Source organism: Merops nubicus, unplaced genomic scaffold (genome assembly GCF_000691845.1).
Source record: "Merops nubicus isolate BGI_N331 unplaced genomic scaffold, ASM69184v1 scaffold2905, whole genome shotgun sequence".
In the NCBI taxonomy this organism is placed as follows: domain Eukaryota; kingdom Metazoa; phylum Chordata; class Aves; order Coraciiformes; family Meropidae; genus Merops; species Merops nubicus.
In genome coordinates, this window is record NW_008607458.1 from 25,064 (window position 1) to 43,894 (window position 18,831).

An 18,831-nucleotide genomic window follows, 5' to 3' on the forward strand; every position below is an offset into this window, starting at 1 on the left:
TAACCAAGAAGATCATGCCTCTGTAAATAAGGACTTTCTGCCCGTGGAGGTATGGGGAATTCTCGATGACTTGGAGTTGGATTCCATGACTACAAAACAAGAGAAAGATGTGGAAAAGCAGAATCAAAAATCTGTTTTGCCTACTCAGAATGCCAGGAGCCACAGTCCAACCAAAAGGAAACCAGACAAGATAGCTGCCAGTGAGGAGCCGCAGGTGATCTCTAAGAAGCGTCACTATGATACAGATGAGGTCCGTCAGTACATCATCAGACAACAAGAGGAGAGGAAGAAGAAGCAGAATGAAGAGAAGAAAGCACAAAAGGAGGCAACAGAACAGAAGAATAAAAGGCTCCAAGAGCTCTACAGAAAGCAGAAGGAGGCATTTACTAAAGTGAAGAATGTGCCGCCTCCTGAGCCTTCAGCAGCCAAACGGTTACAGGAAACCTATTCTAAACTACTGCTGGAACATACGTTTTTAGAAGAGCCACCTCAGTTGCCTGCGGTGAAGGAGGCACAGGTATAACTGATTCACTAACAATCTGTTGCAGTTGGTTGCAGGAACAGGAGATCATATGTTTAGGAAGGTTGTGACTTGTCCTAGTTGGTTATCAGTTAAGAAGAGGGATGCAAAGAAAACTGTAGCTTTTGCTTAAAAACAGTGGTTTTGATCCAGAACCTCGTTGATAGTGTCTGCTTTTTGGCACAGCAAGGCCTGTGAGTGAAAATAGTGACTAGAATGGAAAAGTGAATAGAAAGGTGAATGGATATAGTTTTTCTGTTATAAATAGAAGCAGGGTTCAGGATATTAGTTAACAGCTGCTGTAATGGTTTGCTCTTAAGAAAATTATAATCATTAGTCAAACTCTGTATTGAAGAACTTTGTCTGAAGTTGCTTTCAGTCAGTGGACAAACTTCATTAGCAGTATGTTAAATAAGTTGGCTAATCAGAAACTGAATATGAAAGAAGGTCAATATAAAGACTAATAGCAATTTGGTATGTTTGGATGAACTAGATCAGTATGTGAGCAAATAATTTTTTTTCCAGTACATTCTGTTGAGACAAAACTATAAATGTCTTGTATTTTTAAGTCTTTGTGTGGTAGGAAAGATGTGATACTCCACTAAGAAATGTAAGCCTTTTAATTTTTAATGAGACAAGAGCTTCTCAACTCCTGCATACTTTTGAAAATGCATTTTTCTGATGTCTTCATTTCCAGCCCAGACCTGGTTATCAACCATCTGGGGAATCCGACAAAGAAAACAAAGCTCAAGAGCGTCCTCCTAGTGCATCTTCAAGTAGTGACATGTCACTCTCAGAACCGCAGCAGCCACTACTGAGGTGAGCCACTGTGGGCTTTTTGAGAGAGAGGAAAATACTCCAGTTTTCATCTCTCAGAGGTGAAAACGGACTAAACTCTTAAGTTTATGTTCTGGCGAGACTAATTGTCTTTATGGCAATTACAACATTTCTTCCCAGTAAAGAGGAAGCTGAGGCAGGAAAGCATATGGAAATTTTGTCTGTGGGTATTTAGCAAGTATGTAAGTAAGCAAAGTGAATGGTTGTTGATGCTCCTCTTTTACTGACATCAAGGGAATGTGCATTTCAAACTGGGAAATAGTCTTTCTTCTGCCGTTGCCATTGGACATGAGAAGCTGATGATATGAATATGTCTGTTGATTTTCTTACTTTATTTGTTCAGTGTTTCTGTTTAGTCTGTTGTCTTGGACACAGGCATTTAGTTATTATCTTTAAAGTATACTTTTTTAGTATACTAAAAGTGTGCTTAGTGTACTTTTACACTTTTTTTTGTTTTTAAAGTACACTTTTTTTTGGTGAGATGCAGTTTTTTGTGAGGGACTTTCCAGATTTCCTAGTGTTTAGAACATGTGCATGTGATACTAGCAGAGAAAGGTCTCTACAGAGCTCCCCTCATGTGAATGGGAGCTATCTTGAAATAGAAAAGATGTCTTACAGAACTTTAAACATCGATGTATTTCCAGTCCTCCTCTCTAAGTGTTCTTCATGCATACCCAAAGTGACAGCTCCAGTGGAACATGGGCTGGGTTTAACTGGAGGGGGAAGGCTGGAACTAAGAAATTCCAAGGGAAAAAAAAAAAAAAATTCCTCCCTTTTGAAGTCGGGAGACTTTTGGAAAAGGTTTACTGCTAATGGTGAAAACACTCGTCTACAATTCTAAAATACATATTACACTGTTAATTGCATTTTAAATTTGGAAGATGCTGTGTTGTTTGCCCTTTTTTTTAATAACATTCTCTAACTGTTTACTATCCCATTACCTGCCCCTCTGATTCCACCAAATAGTATTTCTTCCTGAAAAATAAATTTCTGGCAATGTTACTTTCATCTAAAAGAACTGTACTTGTGTAAGACATCAACTTATATGTTGACCTTCCATTTCAGGAGTGATTTGAAGGAACCGCCGTGGGTACAGCCAGACAGGTTGAGCCCCAGAGTCCAGCTCTCTCACCCACAAGCTCTCATGGGCTCGAGTGGAGGCCCTTGCTCCCAGCACTGGAGTCTGGAGCAGATGGACCTTCTGTCGAAAGAGTGGGATGCAGTATTGGCAGGCAGGAGTACCCATGCTGCATCTGTGGGATCACTGAACTTGGTGCCTCAGCCCTACCTAAATTCATCCACTGGACAGCAAAATCGCCTTGTAAAACCTGCTGCTAACCAATACAAGAGCAAATTAGATCGGATTGAAGCTTTGAAAGCTACAGCTGCTTCCCTTTCTAGCAGGATTGAAAGTGAAGCTAAAAAGTTGGCCGGGGCTGGTATCAATTATGGTACCATATGGAATTCAGACCATGAGTTTATGCAAGAAAACCAAGATGATGGACGGTGGGCAAAGGCTCTGAGTCCTCCTGTGAGAGAGGAAAACGAAGATGCTTTTTCAACCAGAATTCAAAAAATACTCGGTTCCTGTGTGTCTCATACAGCCTTTGATGACAGCATTCCTGGGGTAGGCAACCTCAGTGAGTTTAAAAAGCTCCCTGAGACAATCAGGCCTCATACTGCTGCAGTCAGCCTTGGAATGAGGTCCCCTGCTGCTAACAGGCATGAGGGAGTACTGGGACATTTATCTAAGAGACAGGCTGGCTCCCCGGGGCGTGAAAACCAGGCTTATGCTCCAAACAAAGCTCTAATTCCTCACGAGTCCAGCATGGACTCCATCAGTGAAGGGCAGCTCCTGAGTGATGGAAGCCTCTCTGAAGAGGAGGGAGACCAGCACAGGCAGCTGCCAATGAAGCTGCTGGAGACATTAAAAGAAAAGGATTTCTGCGTTCGGGAGAGGAATGCTTTTGAGCCCATAAAAGAGTTCCAGAAGGAAGCTGAGCAGTATTTGCCACTTTTCACTCAGACAAGTGGTGCACATAGCAAAGGGCCATGGGAGGAACTGGCAAAGGGAAGTCCCCACAGTGTCATCAACATCTTTGCAAAAAGTTATCAGCTTCATGGAAAAGGTAAAAATGGAAAAATTTCTCAAAGCTCTTGTGAATTCATGTTTTCCCAGTCTTACCACTCCTTATACTTTATGCTGCACAGGTAAAGAATGCTTTTAGATGTCTCAGACATGAATCCATGTAAAGCTTTCTCACTTTACTGTTGGATGATAAAGAGAAATAATTTCCCCACCTTGTTTTGCCTTCTTGACTAAGGAAAAAAAAGAAGGGTGGAAAAAAAAAAAAGAAAAACAAACAAACAAAACCCTCAGGCTTTTGGGCTGGAAGATTATTTTTGTAGTAGATCATTCTGTATTTCTAGATGAGTAATTAATCCATATGCTGCCTTACGTGCATTAAGGACACCCATAGTTATGGAGCTGTGAATGTAAACTTTACATTTATTGAATCAAAAATTGCACACTAAATATAAATTGCCCAGAGTTCACTTGGAAATTATTCTCTCCAAAATGGAGAACAGACCCTCTGGCTTGGAATATGCATCCCCCTACTATATATGCACTCCAGCTCATCTGTAATAACACATCCTGCCTGTTTCAGTGAAGGCAGAAGGATTAAATTTATGCTTCATGCAGGAAGTTACGCACTTATTTCATGGCCTAAACATGAGTGCTTAGATATATCCTGAGTTCTTGTTACCCAAGAATAATTTAGCTTTCCTCTATTATTATAAACATGTATCTTAACTGGAGGAATGATGTGGACTTTCCTTTTGCATCTTTGCTCGTATGAGTTATTCAGTAATGTCTCAAAGTAGCACAGCAAAACTCCAGTAACAGTACTTGGTTTTGAGAAGGCACTATTTTGTTGTATTGGAGGGAAAGTCCCTTGACTAAATAAGACCATTTCAAGTGTTACTGTTCTCATTTTTTGTACCAATTTATTCTTCGTTTTATGAGTACTGTTTGTCTTGCCGTGAGTTCCTTATTTTGAGGAGGAACGTTTTCTGAGAAGTTGATTTTTATCTTGTGTTTTTTCTTGATTTTTTTTTTTCTCTTACATTTTATTTCCCTTGAAGATGATTGCATTTAAATTTTCTGCAGATGGCTTTACTCTTAAGCTACTTTCAATGATTTTCAAGAACATTTTAGGTGGAGTGTGTTAATGGAGTAGAGTATTCAGTAATTTGCAAAAAGAAGACTCTGCTTATTATGTTCTGTTAAAACTGGTGTGGGATGATGATATTGTTGTTTTCCTGATGTTTCTGTGTTTGAAAGGATGCCTTCAGTGATGGAGTACTGGACCAGGCTGCCCAGAGAAGTTGTGGAGTGTGCTTCTCTGGAGGCTTTCAAAACCCACCTGGACATGTTCCTGGGCAACCTGCTTTAGGTGACCCTGCTTTAGCAAGGGGGTTGTACTAGATCTTCAGAGGTCTCTTCCAACCCTACCAGCTTCTGGTCTCTTCTCCCAGGTTACTAGTGATGGGACAAGAGGAAGTGGGCTCAAGTTGCATCAGGAGAGGTTTAGATTGGATGTTCAGTAGAACTTCTTTACTGAAAGAGTGGTGAGGTATTGGAACAGGCTGCCCAGGGAGGTGGTGCAGGCACCATCCCTGGAGGTGTTCTAAGAATGTGTAGATCTGGCACTTCGGGGCATGGTTTAGTGGTCATGGTATTGTTGACTGATGGTTGGACTTGATGATCTCAGAGGTCTTTTCCAACCTTAATGATTCGATGATTCTGTGTGTAACTCCTGGTTGGGAGCATATTAATTCCTGCAGCTTTATCGCCTGTTTGATGCATGTTTGCATTTGGTATCATTTTTGTCTTTTCCCTTTTTTGTTCACATTTTAGTGTTTGATGAAAGGTTGAATGGAGGGTCTGCCCTTCTGCGCCCTTTACTCCCTGCCATGAGCCCTCCAGAGAGTGTGGTTTCTTATGAAGATGATTTTGCCTCATCACACGGAAGTAGCACTTTAACAGACAAAAAGATTGCACGTGACCTCAGGTAACTCTGTGTTAGGCTTCTGAAAATGAAAATGCAGAATTTAACAGAAAACAGTGCAAAATTTGTTTCCTGATACACTGGATATCTTTTCTGCTGTACTGTAATACTAGTAAAAATGATGATGTGTTTCCTTAGGACCTTGCAGTTAATATAGCAACCAGCATGGTTAAGACATAAAGATTAGAGTCAAATATTCCTGTTTTCTCTAGCATTTGTTTGTCTTTAGTCTGGCAAGTAGCTTTAGACAAAGTTCTTGTCCTTCATAGTCAGGTGAAAGTTAGTCCTCCAGCTTGTGTGGCTGCTGTAATGCTCAATTGATCAGTCTTCATAATTTAGAAAAAATGAAGGTATATTTGAGTGTGAAGATACTTCCAGTACTTCAAAGCTTTATGAAAAGCCTATAACAGCTTTCAGTGAGGGTTCAGTAGTGTTCAGTAGTGGATACATAAACTGTAATAACTTCTAAAGCTTTTGTTCAGACTGAAAATTGGAAACGGTAAATCCTAGAGTCTCCGTGTTACTACGGAATTCATGTGGGTTCCTGACTTTACTAAGACCTCTTTTTGTATTGAGGCATAAATATATCTTTTGGGGTCTTTGGGGAAGGCCACAGGTGCTGTTTTATACTGGTAGTACTTTGCCTCAGAAGGAAGCAAGCTAAAAGTCACTTTGCACACTGAAAATCTTGGCTACACAAGATGTTTTCATTCTGATGAAACTTCTTGGTAGGTCTTCCGTTTATATTGTTTAGTATATGATACATTACCTCCTTATTTGCAAATATTTTGAAATCTTTTACTGCAAATTAGTCCTATTTCTCTCGATTTATTAGTGATATCTGTATGTCCAGAGGTTATCTAAAACACAATAGTATCTGGAGTCATTCTTCTGTTCAAGTCTGTGGTCAAATAGCTCTTAAGAGTTAGCACTGGAGAGCATGTTTGGTACCCATCTTTTACTGTTTCATATTATTGGAAGTATATTTCAATGTGTTCAATATTATGTCAAACTTCCTACTGTTTTCGCTGTCATAAGGTTTAATCTCAAAAATCAATGCCTCTCAAGATGGGCTAATTAGTGCAGTTTTAGCCATCTGTCCCTAATTTAGAGTGTGTTGGATTTCTTCCGCGCAGTGTGATGCGGGGGTTGGAAGTCCTTAGTGAAGTACTGTCCATGTGCTCCTTTTTAGTGTTGCTGGCAGCAGCAATTCAAGCATTCAGGAAGAAGTTCCAAGTAAGAAGTCTCCCCACGAACCTCGGTCTGTAGAGCTTGCTTCTCAGCATTCATCTGGACCACGGTCTGCAGCATCTTCTCGCTCATCTGCTTCCTCTAAAAAGAGAGGGAGAAAGGAACGTAAGTGCAGTATTTGACTGTAGAGTATTTTTTTTTTAAAGGAGATTTTAGGGTTTTCTTGTTAGGAAAATCACAGTTCTACACATCTAGAAACTGTACTTGATACTGATAGGAGGATTTATTTATTCCTTGAGTGATTGCTTCCTAAATTCTTTTTGTCTCAGACCTTAAAAGGAAGTCATCGGAAGTTAAATGCGCAAGAGGCTATTAACAGTATTGGAAATGTTTCCTTTCTTAAACGAGCCATCTAACAAATCAGTTAATTTTGTGTGGGAGCTATCCTCAGATTCTGTACTGAGGAAATTCCAGTAGGCTACTGAGTTACAGCCACATTTATGGAGGTGACACTAAGTTTGCCTGTATATGCTTCATCTTTGGATCCCAGTCAGTATTTGTGATCCACAAATTAATAAATACAGTTCTTCCTACAGTAATTCGTATGTTGCAAAGCATGAAGAAACGTGCTATTTGGTACACTCTTACTATATAAACAATGGATGACGTAAGGGAAAGCTAGTTTTAAAGTCAATAAAAGGATGAGAAAACTAAGACTGGGCATTCCAAATAATCTTTTTTCCTATTTTTTAAAAATACTCCAGTTTGCCCAAAGAAACCTGGGCTTTATTCTAATTATCAGTATTGAAGAGCCAAGTGCTTTTCTTTATCTAAACTGGTAGTGTGAAATGAAAGCTGAATGACAGCCTTGTTGACAGGACACAATGTGCAGAAGAGAATTTAATCTCCTGTAGAAAGCTTCCAAATTTACATTTCTTGCTTGTTGGATATATAGACTTCTAACACAAAGCTATCTTTAAGTGGGGAAATAAAGTTCTCAGTTGTTTGTATTGGGGTCCTGATGGCTAATGTATTCATACTTAGAATACCAATTGTAAACTTTTCACAATGTTGCTTCTTAGGGTTGGACTCTTTCAATGGAACTTCTCAGCACTGTCCTTTAGAAGAAGAAAAAATCCTATCTGAATTGGAGTGGGGATCCCAACAGACAAAGAAATCTTTATCAAGTAGCAGAATTTCTAGTAAAGATCACGAACAGAATCCAGATACGGACAGCACATTAGAAAACTTGTCTGGACACTCCCTACTGAGGTAACGTGAACCTTATAAGACAGTGTGCAAATATAACTGAGCTTGGTAGTATTACTGCATGTTATAAAAAAATAACTGTCTTTGGATATGTGAAAGGGAAGTAACAGAAATTATCAAATATTATTAAGATTGTGTCTCCGATTAAGGGCTCAGGGCAGGACCCCACAGGTCAGAATTTGTTCTCCCCTCCCTATCCCTCAGTTCTCCCCCAGATGGGGAGATAAAAAGGAGTAAGGAGTAAGAGAGAGTTTGCACTAATTGGAAGTTAATAAAGTATATTGTTTATAAGGGAACAGAAAGCAAGAAGGGAGGTAGATATATACACAAAGATGGGGGGAAAACCCAGTAGATAACAGCTGTACACCGATCTTGGCTGGCGCAGGCTCGCTCGGCACCAGCACTGCATGGGTGCTGCCCTGCTTCCTGCCTCTCCCCAGATGACCCCTCTGTTTTTGTAAGGATAACAGACCAATATAGGTATCTGGTCAGATTCAGTACCTTAAGCATTTCTGCTTCTACAGGTGGTCTGTAAGAAAGGGGTGAGGTTTGGGTGGTGGGAAGAATCCCTAGTCAACCTGTGCAATCATCTTGCTCTGTTCAGTAGGATCCGCAGACGTTTTTGGCTAGACTTGTACTGAGCGTATTAACTCCTAACTCTATCCAGCTCTGTGAGTTCATTCTTTTTGAGATGAGCTGATGCCCAGAAAAAAAAATCACTTCCTTAAGACCTACTGGGCCTTTTTGTAAAGGACTTTTGCATGGATCTGTTTGGTGCGTAGAAGTGGAAAAACTAGGTTATTACTTTATTGTCCTATCAAATGGCTGGACTTAGGAGAATATTGACTAATTTCTTTTTTTTTGTTTGTTTCAGTGTCAGCTTCTCAGACAAGGGAAGATCCCAGAAGACACCGACTTCTTCCCCATCTCCCAGTTCCCAAAAAATGTTGCAGTTTGATGCTGTAGGCAATACAGCAGAAAGAGTCAAGTCACCTGCTGGCTTTTCTGGAAGTACAGCATCAGGGCTGAAGCCCAACGTAGCCTTCACCGACCTGAGTCTGGGAACTAGCAGGTCTGTAGCAGGAGCAGCCTCAGCAAGCGGTAAGTTGTTTTGTTACAAACATACTAATCCCAGAGCAGTTTGGGATTTTTTCTTTATTTTTTGATGTGGGGCAGTAAAGTCTGTGGAATTTGAGTGGTAAATCTTGTCTTGCAGGATGTATGTGCTTCTCTCCTGCTGGTCTTCAGCATCGTTTATCAGCAGAATTGAACTACCTGAGTGCCATTGAGGAGTCTGTGCGACAGCTTTCAGATGTAGAACGAGTACGAGGCATATCACTTGCCCAGCAGGAGAGCGTGTCTTTGGCTCAGATTCTAAAGGTAATGGAGAAATACTTCCTTTTCTTAACCTTCCTGGTTTTGATTTTGCAAGAAAATTAATCAGCTTCGGGCAAATTATCATTTTGTTAACAATGCAGAGAAACCGTAATGGACATGATGGAGTGTCTCTGGTAATGTCCATTTTATAGAATTTTTCTTAAGAATCTTTCTTATTTTAAGTGGACACAAAGGAACTGGTGACTCTAGAAGATGTGTCATTAAACTATACCATTAGCCAGAATCACTGCTTTAGTTGTGTACTTCAGTAAAATAAAACTTATTTACTGGATTTGATGTTGGGTGCCAGTGCCATGCAGTATGGTTGTTCAAGCTGGTTCATTTGTCTAATTCTGTGAAAAGGATATTTTTGGTTGAAATTGCCTTATGTTGACAGTATTGCTTGTTCTGGTTTGTTGAATTAAATGGTCTTCTAAATACTCTTTCTTTCTACACTGTGATGGAAGAGTATAGGGAATGCACATTGCCTGCTTAAAAAAGAAGAGCATCAGTCAGTAGGCTGAAAATTTTACTTTAACAGAAAAGGCACCATGAGTGGAGTAGATCCAGATCTTTTCAGAGGTAGTTGCAGCCAGTGGCTAAGGCAAAAAAAGGTCTTTATGTTTAACTTGCATAATTAAAACTTGTTTTCGTAATCTGCAGGCACAGCAGCAGCGGCATGAGCGGGACTTGGCAATTTTGAAAATTAAGGCTGAACAAGAAGCGTTAGAAAGTCAGAGACAACTGGACGAGGCAAGGCAGAAGGCAGCTCAGGTAATGTTGCCCTTCAAAAAATGTGGAGTGTGTAAGAGGCAAAATGCTGCAAGTAAATCCATGCCTACAAGTATTCTTAATTTGAAGCTGTGAAAATATGGAAGTGGTAAAGGGATTTAATATAGCTGAAAAAAGTTCTTAGGGGCCAATTTAAAACTTTCATGCCCCCCAGATTTTGAGAAATAAAACTGTAGTTATTATAGGCAGCAAATTCTGAAGAGCTGAACGGGCTGTGTTTCTGCATAGGTCCATGCAGAATCACTGCAGCACCTGGTCCAGTCGCGGCAGGAGGCTGTAGAAGAGCCCCCGTGCAAGGTTGCAGCCAAACAGGCCGAAGCTGTGACTCTCACTACAGGTGCAGCTCACCAGAACCGTGAGGTGAGGTCCTGAGTGCAAGGAAAAAGCTGTGCTAACTTCAGTATTATTCTGGATACTTCTTTGCTTCTAGATTGTTTTCTGTTCAGTGTCATTCTTAGTATGACTTCTTCCCCTTCATAATTTGACAAATGATAGGACTTCAGAAGAGCTTTTGTAGCATCATTGCTAAGAAGTCAGTCAGCAGTCTTAAGTCCCTGCTCACTATTCTCATGATCTTCTAGTTAAATGAACTGTTAAGAAGTTTCTTCTTCCAGGAGAGGTTCATGGTAATGAACACATCTTTAATTTGTAAGAGTTACACTCCATCAAGGATTGATCCTGTACCTGTTTCATATGCAATTTAAATTAGAAAAGTAGGGAAATTGCAATTTTGCTTACTTCTGAAGGTAGGAGACCAACAAAGAAAAAAAGGAGGGAGGAGAATTTTCAGCAGAGCTCTTCACTTGATACAGAGTTTGAAGTTTTCTTTTTTTTTTTGTCTCTTCTCATTTATCTTGTGGTATACAGAATATTTATTTGTTGTAAGTTTTATATACCAGTTTATCAATGCAGCATAATACTGATGTGCATGTCCTGGGCTTTGCCAAATATGTGAAATTTAAATAATTTTTTAATAGGTCAGAGTGTGTTAGGTTAGAGGAGCAGAGAAGAAATCTGAGATATGTGCAGTGGTTTTTCATAGCAGGTAGTGAAGTCTTGAATAAAGACAAAAATTTGCAGTTTATAGAGCTGAAGTGAGTGAAAACCAATGAATAAAAAAGGTAGAAGATAAACACAGACAGGTTTTATTTGGTGTATGATTTTAATCTCCTGTCTTGCTTTAATTTTGCAGTCTGAAAGTTAAAGGTGCTAGTGAAAAAGCTGGGGTGTGACCTGGGCTAGCAGAGCAGCTTTTCTATTCACATTCATTAGTGACTCCTAATGCTAACTCACTTTTATAAAATTGAATGCATTTACAATTAATACATACATTAGTAGAATAATTAATGAAGAAGCTCAGTAGTGTTTTGGAAGTTATTGAAATACAGCTTATTGCTAACTTCAAAATGAGCCTGAGTTCCCTGCTCTGCAAGAGGCTGACCTTTGAACAAGAAGAATAGTAAATTCTAAAGCTTTTAGAAAATGGTGTTATCTGCTGTGTTTTCTGAAGTTGTTCTTATTTCTGGCCAGGTACGCAGTGACTGCCATGCATGAAAAAGGAGAAGTTCATGGCTATCTGTTGATTTAATGCTGCCCATTTTAGACCTGATAGTTTGCATACTATTGGAACTGTAAACCTGTTGCTTCTTTTAGATTGGAAATAATATTTCTTATTCTCTGGGCAAGATATACTTTCAAATGCAAAAGAAAACATTGTTTCTGATGCTTTTTTCCCTGGATTTTTTAAAAAAATGAATTGTGATGGTAGGTCTGGAATGTTTTATTACATGGAGATCATTCTAGTGCTCAGAGTTTGCTTAAGTTGATTAGAATATGATAAGTAGTGTCTTGCATGTCTATAGTTTCTTATCAATAATTTCACTCTGCATAAAGAACATGTACAGAGCAGTGTGCACTTTCTACAACCAAAATTGGTAAGAGTTCTCAAAACCGCCGTACACGTTTGTTCAATAAATTGGTAAATTGCCTGTGAGAATGACTGCTTTCTCTTTCAAAACCATTTTGATGCTAGTAAGCTCATTGTATTCCTTTGTTTTTTATTGTACTCAGATGATGGAGTTAGCACAAACCCAGGTCTCAGATACCATCAGTGTTCCAGCTGCTCCAGTAACCTCCTTGTTTGACCACCAGCGACAGCATCATTCAGAATTCATGAAGCAACTGAGAGCTCGATCTGATACACACAGGTTTTCCCTAATGTTTCACATCTTGGGAAGAGGGGAATAAGATAGTTAGGTTTTGCTTCACCTGTTCTTGAAGAAATTTGTAAGATGTCATAATGAGTGAGCATTCTTATGAGATCCCAACCTGCAGTACTGTGTTTAGCCCCAAGTCCCCCAATGTAACAAGGACATGGACCTACTCGAGCAGGTCCAGAGGAGACCATAAAGATGATAAAGGGGCTGTAGGACCTCCCGTATGAGGACAGGCTGAGAGAGTTCTGGTTGTTCAGTCTGGGGAAGAAAAGGATCTGGGGAGACCATATAATGGCCATCCAGTTCTTAAAGGGGGCCTACAGGAAGCCTGGGGAAGGACTCTTTATCAGGGATTTTAGGGATGGGATGAAGGGGTGACAGTTTTAAACTGAAAGAAGGTAGATTTAGATTAGGTATCAGGAGGATATTCTTTACTGTGAGGGTGATGAGACACTGGCACAGGTTGTCCAGAGAAGTGGTAGATGTCCCATCCCTAGAAACATTCAAGGTTGACTTGGATGGGTCTTTGAGCAACCTGTTCAAGTGGGAGGTGTCCCTGTCCATGGCAGAGGGTTTGAAACTAGATGATCTTTAATGTCCTTTCCAACCCAATACATTCTATAATGACATGATTTAAGTAGTATTTAGATTCCATTTTTGATGCCTTAAATAGTGTACCCCAAAGGTGCCCTTAGCTGATTATATGAAGCTTTCTAGGATAGGAGAAGAGGAAATGGCCTCAAGTTGCCCCAGGGGAGGAATAATTTCTTCCCTGAAAGGGTTGTGAAGTCCTGCACGAGGCTGCTTAGGGCAGGGGTGGAGTCTCCATCCCTGGAGGGATTTCAAAGCCATGTAGATGTGGTGCTGAGGGACATGGTTTAGTGGTGACTTGACAATGCTGGGTTAATGGTTGGACTTTATGATCTTAGTGTTTTCCAATCCAAGACTATTCTATCAGTCTATGTACAGTAGAAAAAGATGCTCTGAATGTTTTCTGGGATGATTTAATTAGCCTAAGCTTTAAGTGGTCTTTTCAGAAATTTTAATGGTTACTACTTCTAGTGAACTGATGAAAGCTTGTAAAAACTGTCTTGTTCTTTGTTTTAAGACAACACAGATTTACCCAAAATGCTTTTCTCTCTCAGGAAATGTGAGCCTGCTGCCATGTCACAAGGTAAAGAGGAGACGGGTGACTCAAAACAGACATACTCACCAATGTTTGATAGTTATTCAGACTCCTCAAGGTCAAAGGTTCATGATCAGAGGTAAGAAGAGTTTAGATTACACAGTATTTAGATTACTTTTTTCTATATATAAGAATGAGTAACAACTGAGATAAAAAGGAATATCAAGATATTTCCTTTGATATTTTTTTAAAACTGAGGCAAAGTCAGTCCCACCTCTGTGCCCGGTAAGGTCATGGAGCAGATCCTCCTGGAGGCACTGCTGAGACAGATTCAGTATTAATTCTTCAACAGGTAAACGTCTTATATTCCAGAGCTTGAAGGTATACATGACTACCAGAGTTTGCTTTGTCTTTAATTAAAAATCCTACTACACTGTGGCCCACAGTGTAATAGTATGTTAAATGTTAGTATCTTCAGTTTTGAGTTTGCTGTACATGTTCCAATGGGAATGCCTTCTTTTTTTTCTGACTTCAGAATAATTGAATTCCATATTTGCTTTCTCATTCAGCTGCATTAAGAGAAGTCTAGCAGGCAGGTGAAAAGAGAGAGTTTTCCTCCCTGTTCAGCTCCCGTGAGATTGTATCAGAAATACAGTGCCCAGTTATGGGCTCCTCAGTAAAGAGAAAACATTCACATACTCATGCAAGTCTAGTGGTGAATTACCAAGATGGTTAGGAGACTGGAGTATGTGATGTAAAAGAGAGGCTGAAGGAATTGAGCTAACAACCTAGAAAAGAGAAGGTTAAGAGGACAAGGATCTAGTTGCAGTACCAAAGGTGGGTTGTTAGGCAACATGAGGCTAGACTCTTGCTGGAGGTGCACAGTGAGATGACAAAAAGTAATGGTGACAGTCGAGAAATAGGAAAATCATTGGTGAGGGTTGAGGGGGGAGTTGCTCCCTGTGAGAGTAGTCGAACACTGGAATGGGGGTGTAGGGAGGTTGTGGGATCCTCTGCCCTTGCAGGTGATTAGAAATTGTGTGTGGCCATGATTTAAGTTGGGTAAAATACCTTCAGAAGTTGCTATACTGAGATTATTCTGATTTCTGTGCTGTGGCCTACTTTCGTACTTCTGTTGCATCGCCTTTGTAACCTGAAAGTCACTTTAAGTCTCTGTTTATCTGAGTCTTTTTACCGGTCCTAAATATTTGCATATTGTGCCCTTTTCAAGTTGCTCTGTGTCTTTTTGAAATGGACTAGAATATAGAGTGGAGCAAAACAGTGTTCTGAAAACAGAACAAGGACTTACAGAACTGCCTTCTCTATTAAGTGTTACTTATATCCTGTTCTCTGTGTATCTGTACACTTTGTTCAGGGTTTTTTTTTTTCACTGCTCATTTGTATTGGCTTAGGATTTTACATGAAGTATCTGCAGTGCTGCTTGCCAGAGGTTTAGATTTGACCCATTTCTGGTATTATTTTTCAGTGTCTTGCCTGAGTTTAATACTGGATATTAGCTTTTTGTTTCCAGTTCACTTTCCTGATCTAATACGTCCCATGAAGTTTCTCACAGCTGTTCTCTGATCTTGACTAACTGGAATGATTGTAGTTCTTCTAATTTAAAACAATATTGTGTCTCACTCATGCTTTTAAAAACTGTAAGGAGAGATGTTTGCAGTGGTTTATTATCAATATTCATTGCCAGGTAGATGGTATGCATACCTACAAACCACTTGCATTCTAACATAGACTAAAAATAGCGAGCTATGCTGTCAATCAGCAGCTTGATGAGTCTTGGAATTTTAAGGTAGCCAAGCTGCATTTTAAAAACAAAACCAATGTTTCTGCATTTTGATTGTTGCTGGCAAGTTAGTCATGGCATGTACCATAGTGATGTAATACAAATACTTCGAAATGTGCAAAATAGTTTTTTCTTTTTTTTTCATATTGTCTCTTGATAACGCAGTAGTACCAGCAGCCGCCAAGAGAGTCCTTCAGTTCCATCTTCTAGGGAGAATAAGAAAAAGCTTTCCCGTCGTGAAAAGTTAACTAGCAGTATTGAAGATCAGGCTCATACTGGTGTGGATGATTCCTTGCCGAGTGATAGTATTTTATCACTGCCAGATGAAAAAGGTTAGCTATGTTGTTTTTATGTGATTAATCTGAAGGTGGTAAGGGGGAGGGAGGGACGTGCTGTTTCAGAATTATTTTCTGAAATAAATGAGGGAATATGTGTGGAGAAAGCTGAGCCCTAGGTGAACTGGTAGCATTTTGAAAGGTAACGGGGTGGCATAGTGAACCATTGAAATTCTGTGTGTCAGAGTGATGGATTCTGTGGGCCATTCTACTTTCTGCTATGCTACTTGTAGCTGAATGCTCATTTGCCAGATATGCAGGCTGAACGCCAAAGGTTTCAGCGGTCCCAGTATCCTTGTGTACAGAAGTCTACTAGGTCTTTTTAAGCTAGACAACAGTATTTCATGACCCAACTCAAAGTCACTCTTTTTCAACATTAAAGTAGTTATCTCCTTGCCTTTCCTGCCCCCCTAACTTTACTGAGATGTGACAGAGTAAAACTGCCTTCAGGGTACATATCTGAGCATAAAACTACTTCCCTGATTTCTCCCTCCGATTCTGCCTCTGTTGCGACAGAGTATTCCATGAAATTTGATGAGTCCATGACAGAGGATGAGATTGAGGAAAAATCTTTTCGGTCTTTGCTGCCCTCTGAGAGTCATCGCAGAAATAATTTGGAGAAGAAACGGGGTAATCGTGACGATTCTGATGAAGAAGTCTCCCCAGAAAAAACAGCTCTGTCATCTATCAAGGTAGGTCAACAACCGCAGTTAAGGTAGATTGTCTGAACTGAGATGGTTAAGGTGATGAGCTTCAAGTGAGCTGTTCTTAGCTGTGTGTGCAAACTTTAGGTTCTTTTCCTTCCTGTGGTTCTCTGAGCGTCTCAAAACAGAGTTGTGTGAATCATGCTGTATGTTACTGTCATACAAACGCAATGGCTTGGCTTAGGGAACAGTCCATCCATGCCTTTACCTGTTTTCTTGTGGCTTTGGAGAAGAGGAGTGACTTTTTGAGGTAGGTTATAAAAGCCCAGAGGATTAAGCGTTCCTACTGTGCCTGCACACAGCTAAGAAGTACAAGAGGATGATGCCTCATTTCTCTGGCCCAAGAAGAGACATCCTAAAACTGTCAGGCAGCCCAGGGCAGAAAAAACTGATCTGCATAAAGCTCAGAGGAAAACAAGCTTCCCTTCTTAAATCTGATTTTGTATGTGTATCTATGTGTGCACACACACACACTTGGTAATTTAAAAAAGCCTTGGAATTTCTTGGAAGTATCAAATCATGCCAAATTTATCTTTCCTTCCAGGAGCTAAGCATGCCATTCTCAGGGGGGCAAGATAGTTTCTCTAAATTTACCATGGAGATGGTCAGACAGTACATGAAAGAGGAGGAAATGCGAGCAGCGCATCAGTCTTCACTGCTTCGGCTCCGGGAGAAGGCTCTAAAAGAGAAGACCAAGGCTGAACTAGCTTGGCTGGAACACCAGAAGAAGTAAGGCAGCTCTGACTATTCACTGTTCCTGACTGAACATTTTCTTTAGCTGCTGCTTGAATGTTTTTTGTAAGATTTTGTTTCCACCCCTCCCTTATGAAGTACCAATGTTGAGTTAATCTTCTGACATCAGTAATCTGTACAAATGTTATAGTCACTTGGAAAGAAAGGACCCCAGTTTACAGGTGTGCTTTGCTCTTTACATTGAATGTGGTTTGATAAAAGAGAATTTTATTGAAACAGTAGAATATCAGATGTTTGTTGTCAGTCACAGAAGGTAGTTCCCAACCATTGCTCTACAAGTCTTAATTCAAGAAGGTATGAAACTGTCAAACAGTTAGAACTGTATTTGCTTGATGTCTATCAGAGGTAATTTTAGTTGCCTCAGGCCAAATTTTGTGAATCTGGATGTGTTATCCTTAATAATTTGTTTCCAACCTAACATGTGCTTTGTACTGGAATGCCCCTTGAAGTACCTAGTAATACAACTAAACAGTGGTGGCCAAATTTAATCAGTAGTACTCTTCTGTGGTCACTGTTGGCATGAGAGTACCATCGTTCACTAAACATTTCCTACCAATTTCTTGTCACTGTGGTTTTGACAAAGAATTGTGTGGTCGTGACCCAAGTGTGTCCTTCCTTTTGGCTTTCTCAAATGGTGAGCATGCTACCTCCACAGAGCTTCTGTCCATACATGTGAGATCTTGTATTCCCTGTGCTGGCCTTTTAACTGTTCTTGTCATTGACTAATAGTGCAAAATATTGCTCTGTAGAGCATGTCAGTGGTTAAGTACAGGCATATACTCGTGTGCACGTTAGGAAAATTTTTGCTTTAAAGAGTAAAAGGCTAGTTGTTCTGAACTTCTTATTTAATCCTTTCTTCCAATCTGTTTGCAGGCATTTGCGAGACAAGGGAGAAGATGATAAGATGCCTCCTATTCGAAAGAGGCAGCGTGGTCTACTGCTGAGATTACAGCAGGAAAAGGTAACTGATGTCCTCTAGGAAAGTCCCATGGAAACCCTTGTGTAGCCGTTAAATGTGTCAGACACTGGAAAAGTGAAGAATTGAGAGAACTCTATGCCAGGTTTTTGGATAGGGAGCTAGTAGTATTCCCTACCAGTAAGTTTTACTTGCGTTTCAGTAGTATTTAACACATTGTATAAATGAGTCCTCCTGTATCGATCATCTCACCGGTTGAGACTCAGATGTATTCATTGATCCGTGTTCTTTGCTGCTGAAGTTCAGCTTAATTAATTCATCGTGTATTTTCAGTCATTCTAAATCCAAAGTGTGGACACTGTGACAGCTTTAGAATGTGTTCTTGAGAGTTGTCTGTCACAGTTCTTATGCTTACTCTTTTATACCTAAAAGGCAGAAATTAAGCGTCTTCAAGAGGCTAACAAGGCCGCTCGGAAGGAGAGACAGCTGATCCTTAAACAGCAGGCAGAGATAGAGCGGATCCGTCAAACTACAATGAAACTGCAGGAAAAACTAAAGTCTGCAGGTGAAAACAAGCTGGTAAGTATTTAGTACAGAGGCTGGAGTCTTCCCGCTTTGGCTGTGCAGCTGGTATTTGACTTCAGTAACTTCTAGGAATGGAAAGTTACTGGATTGGACCAGTCACTTGGAAATTTTGTCTGCCTCAGATGGTCTCATGCTCTTCATCTCTGCAATTTTATGTTTAATTTCTTTAAAGCATTGTTTAAAGAAATTAATTTGGAGATGTTTGTGTGTGTGTGTGTGGTTATAGAATCACAGACTTGCAGAATGGTGGGGGTTGGTAAGGACCTCTGGAGATCATCTAGTCTGACTGCCCTGCTAAAGCAGGGTTGCCCAGGATCATATCAAGGCAAGTTTTGA

General features: G+C 40.1%; 1 protein-coding gene across 1 annotated transcript in view; it reads left to right on the top strand.

Annotated features, from left to right (window-relative positions):
- Nucleotides 1–18,831, top strand: part of CEP350 (centrosomal protein 350kDa) — a 61,636-nt gene that overhangs the window by 14,134 nt on the left and 28,671 nt on the right. Inside the window, 17 exon segments of the mRNA XM_008939927.1 lie at nucleotides 1–517; nucleotides 1,218–1,339; nucleotides 2,423–3,486; nucleotides 5,280–5,433; nucleotides 6,635–6,792; nucleotides 7,704–7,893; nucleotides 8,771–8,991; nucleotides 9,107–9,270; nucleotides 9,931–10,041; nucleotides 10,288–10,419; nucleotides 12,130–12,266; nucleotides 13,421–13,549; nucleotides 15,371–15,533; nucleotides 16,032–16,229; nucleotides 16,786–16,970; nucleotides 17,868–17,955; nucleotides 18,343–18,489. The exon segment at nucleotides 1–517 is cut by the window's left edge and continues 29 nt beyond it. Of these exon segments, the coding sequence (XP_008938175.1) occupies nucleotides 1–517; nucleotides 1,218–1,339; nucleotides 2,423–3,486; nucleotides 5,280–5,433; nucleotides 6,635–6,792; nucleotides 7,704–7,893; nucleotides 8,771–8,991; nucleotides 9,107–9,270; nucleotides 9,931–10,041; nucleotides 10,288–10,419; nucleotides 12,130–12,266; nucleotides 13,421–13,549; nucleotides 15,371–15,533; nucleotides 16,032–16,229; nucleotides 16,786–16,970; nucleotides 17,868–17,955; nucleotides 18,343–18,489 (3,880 nt within the window).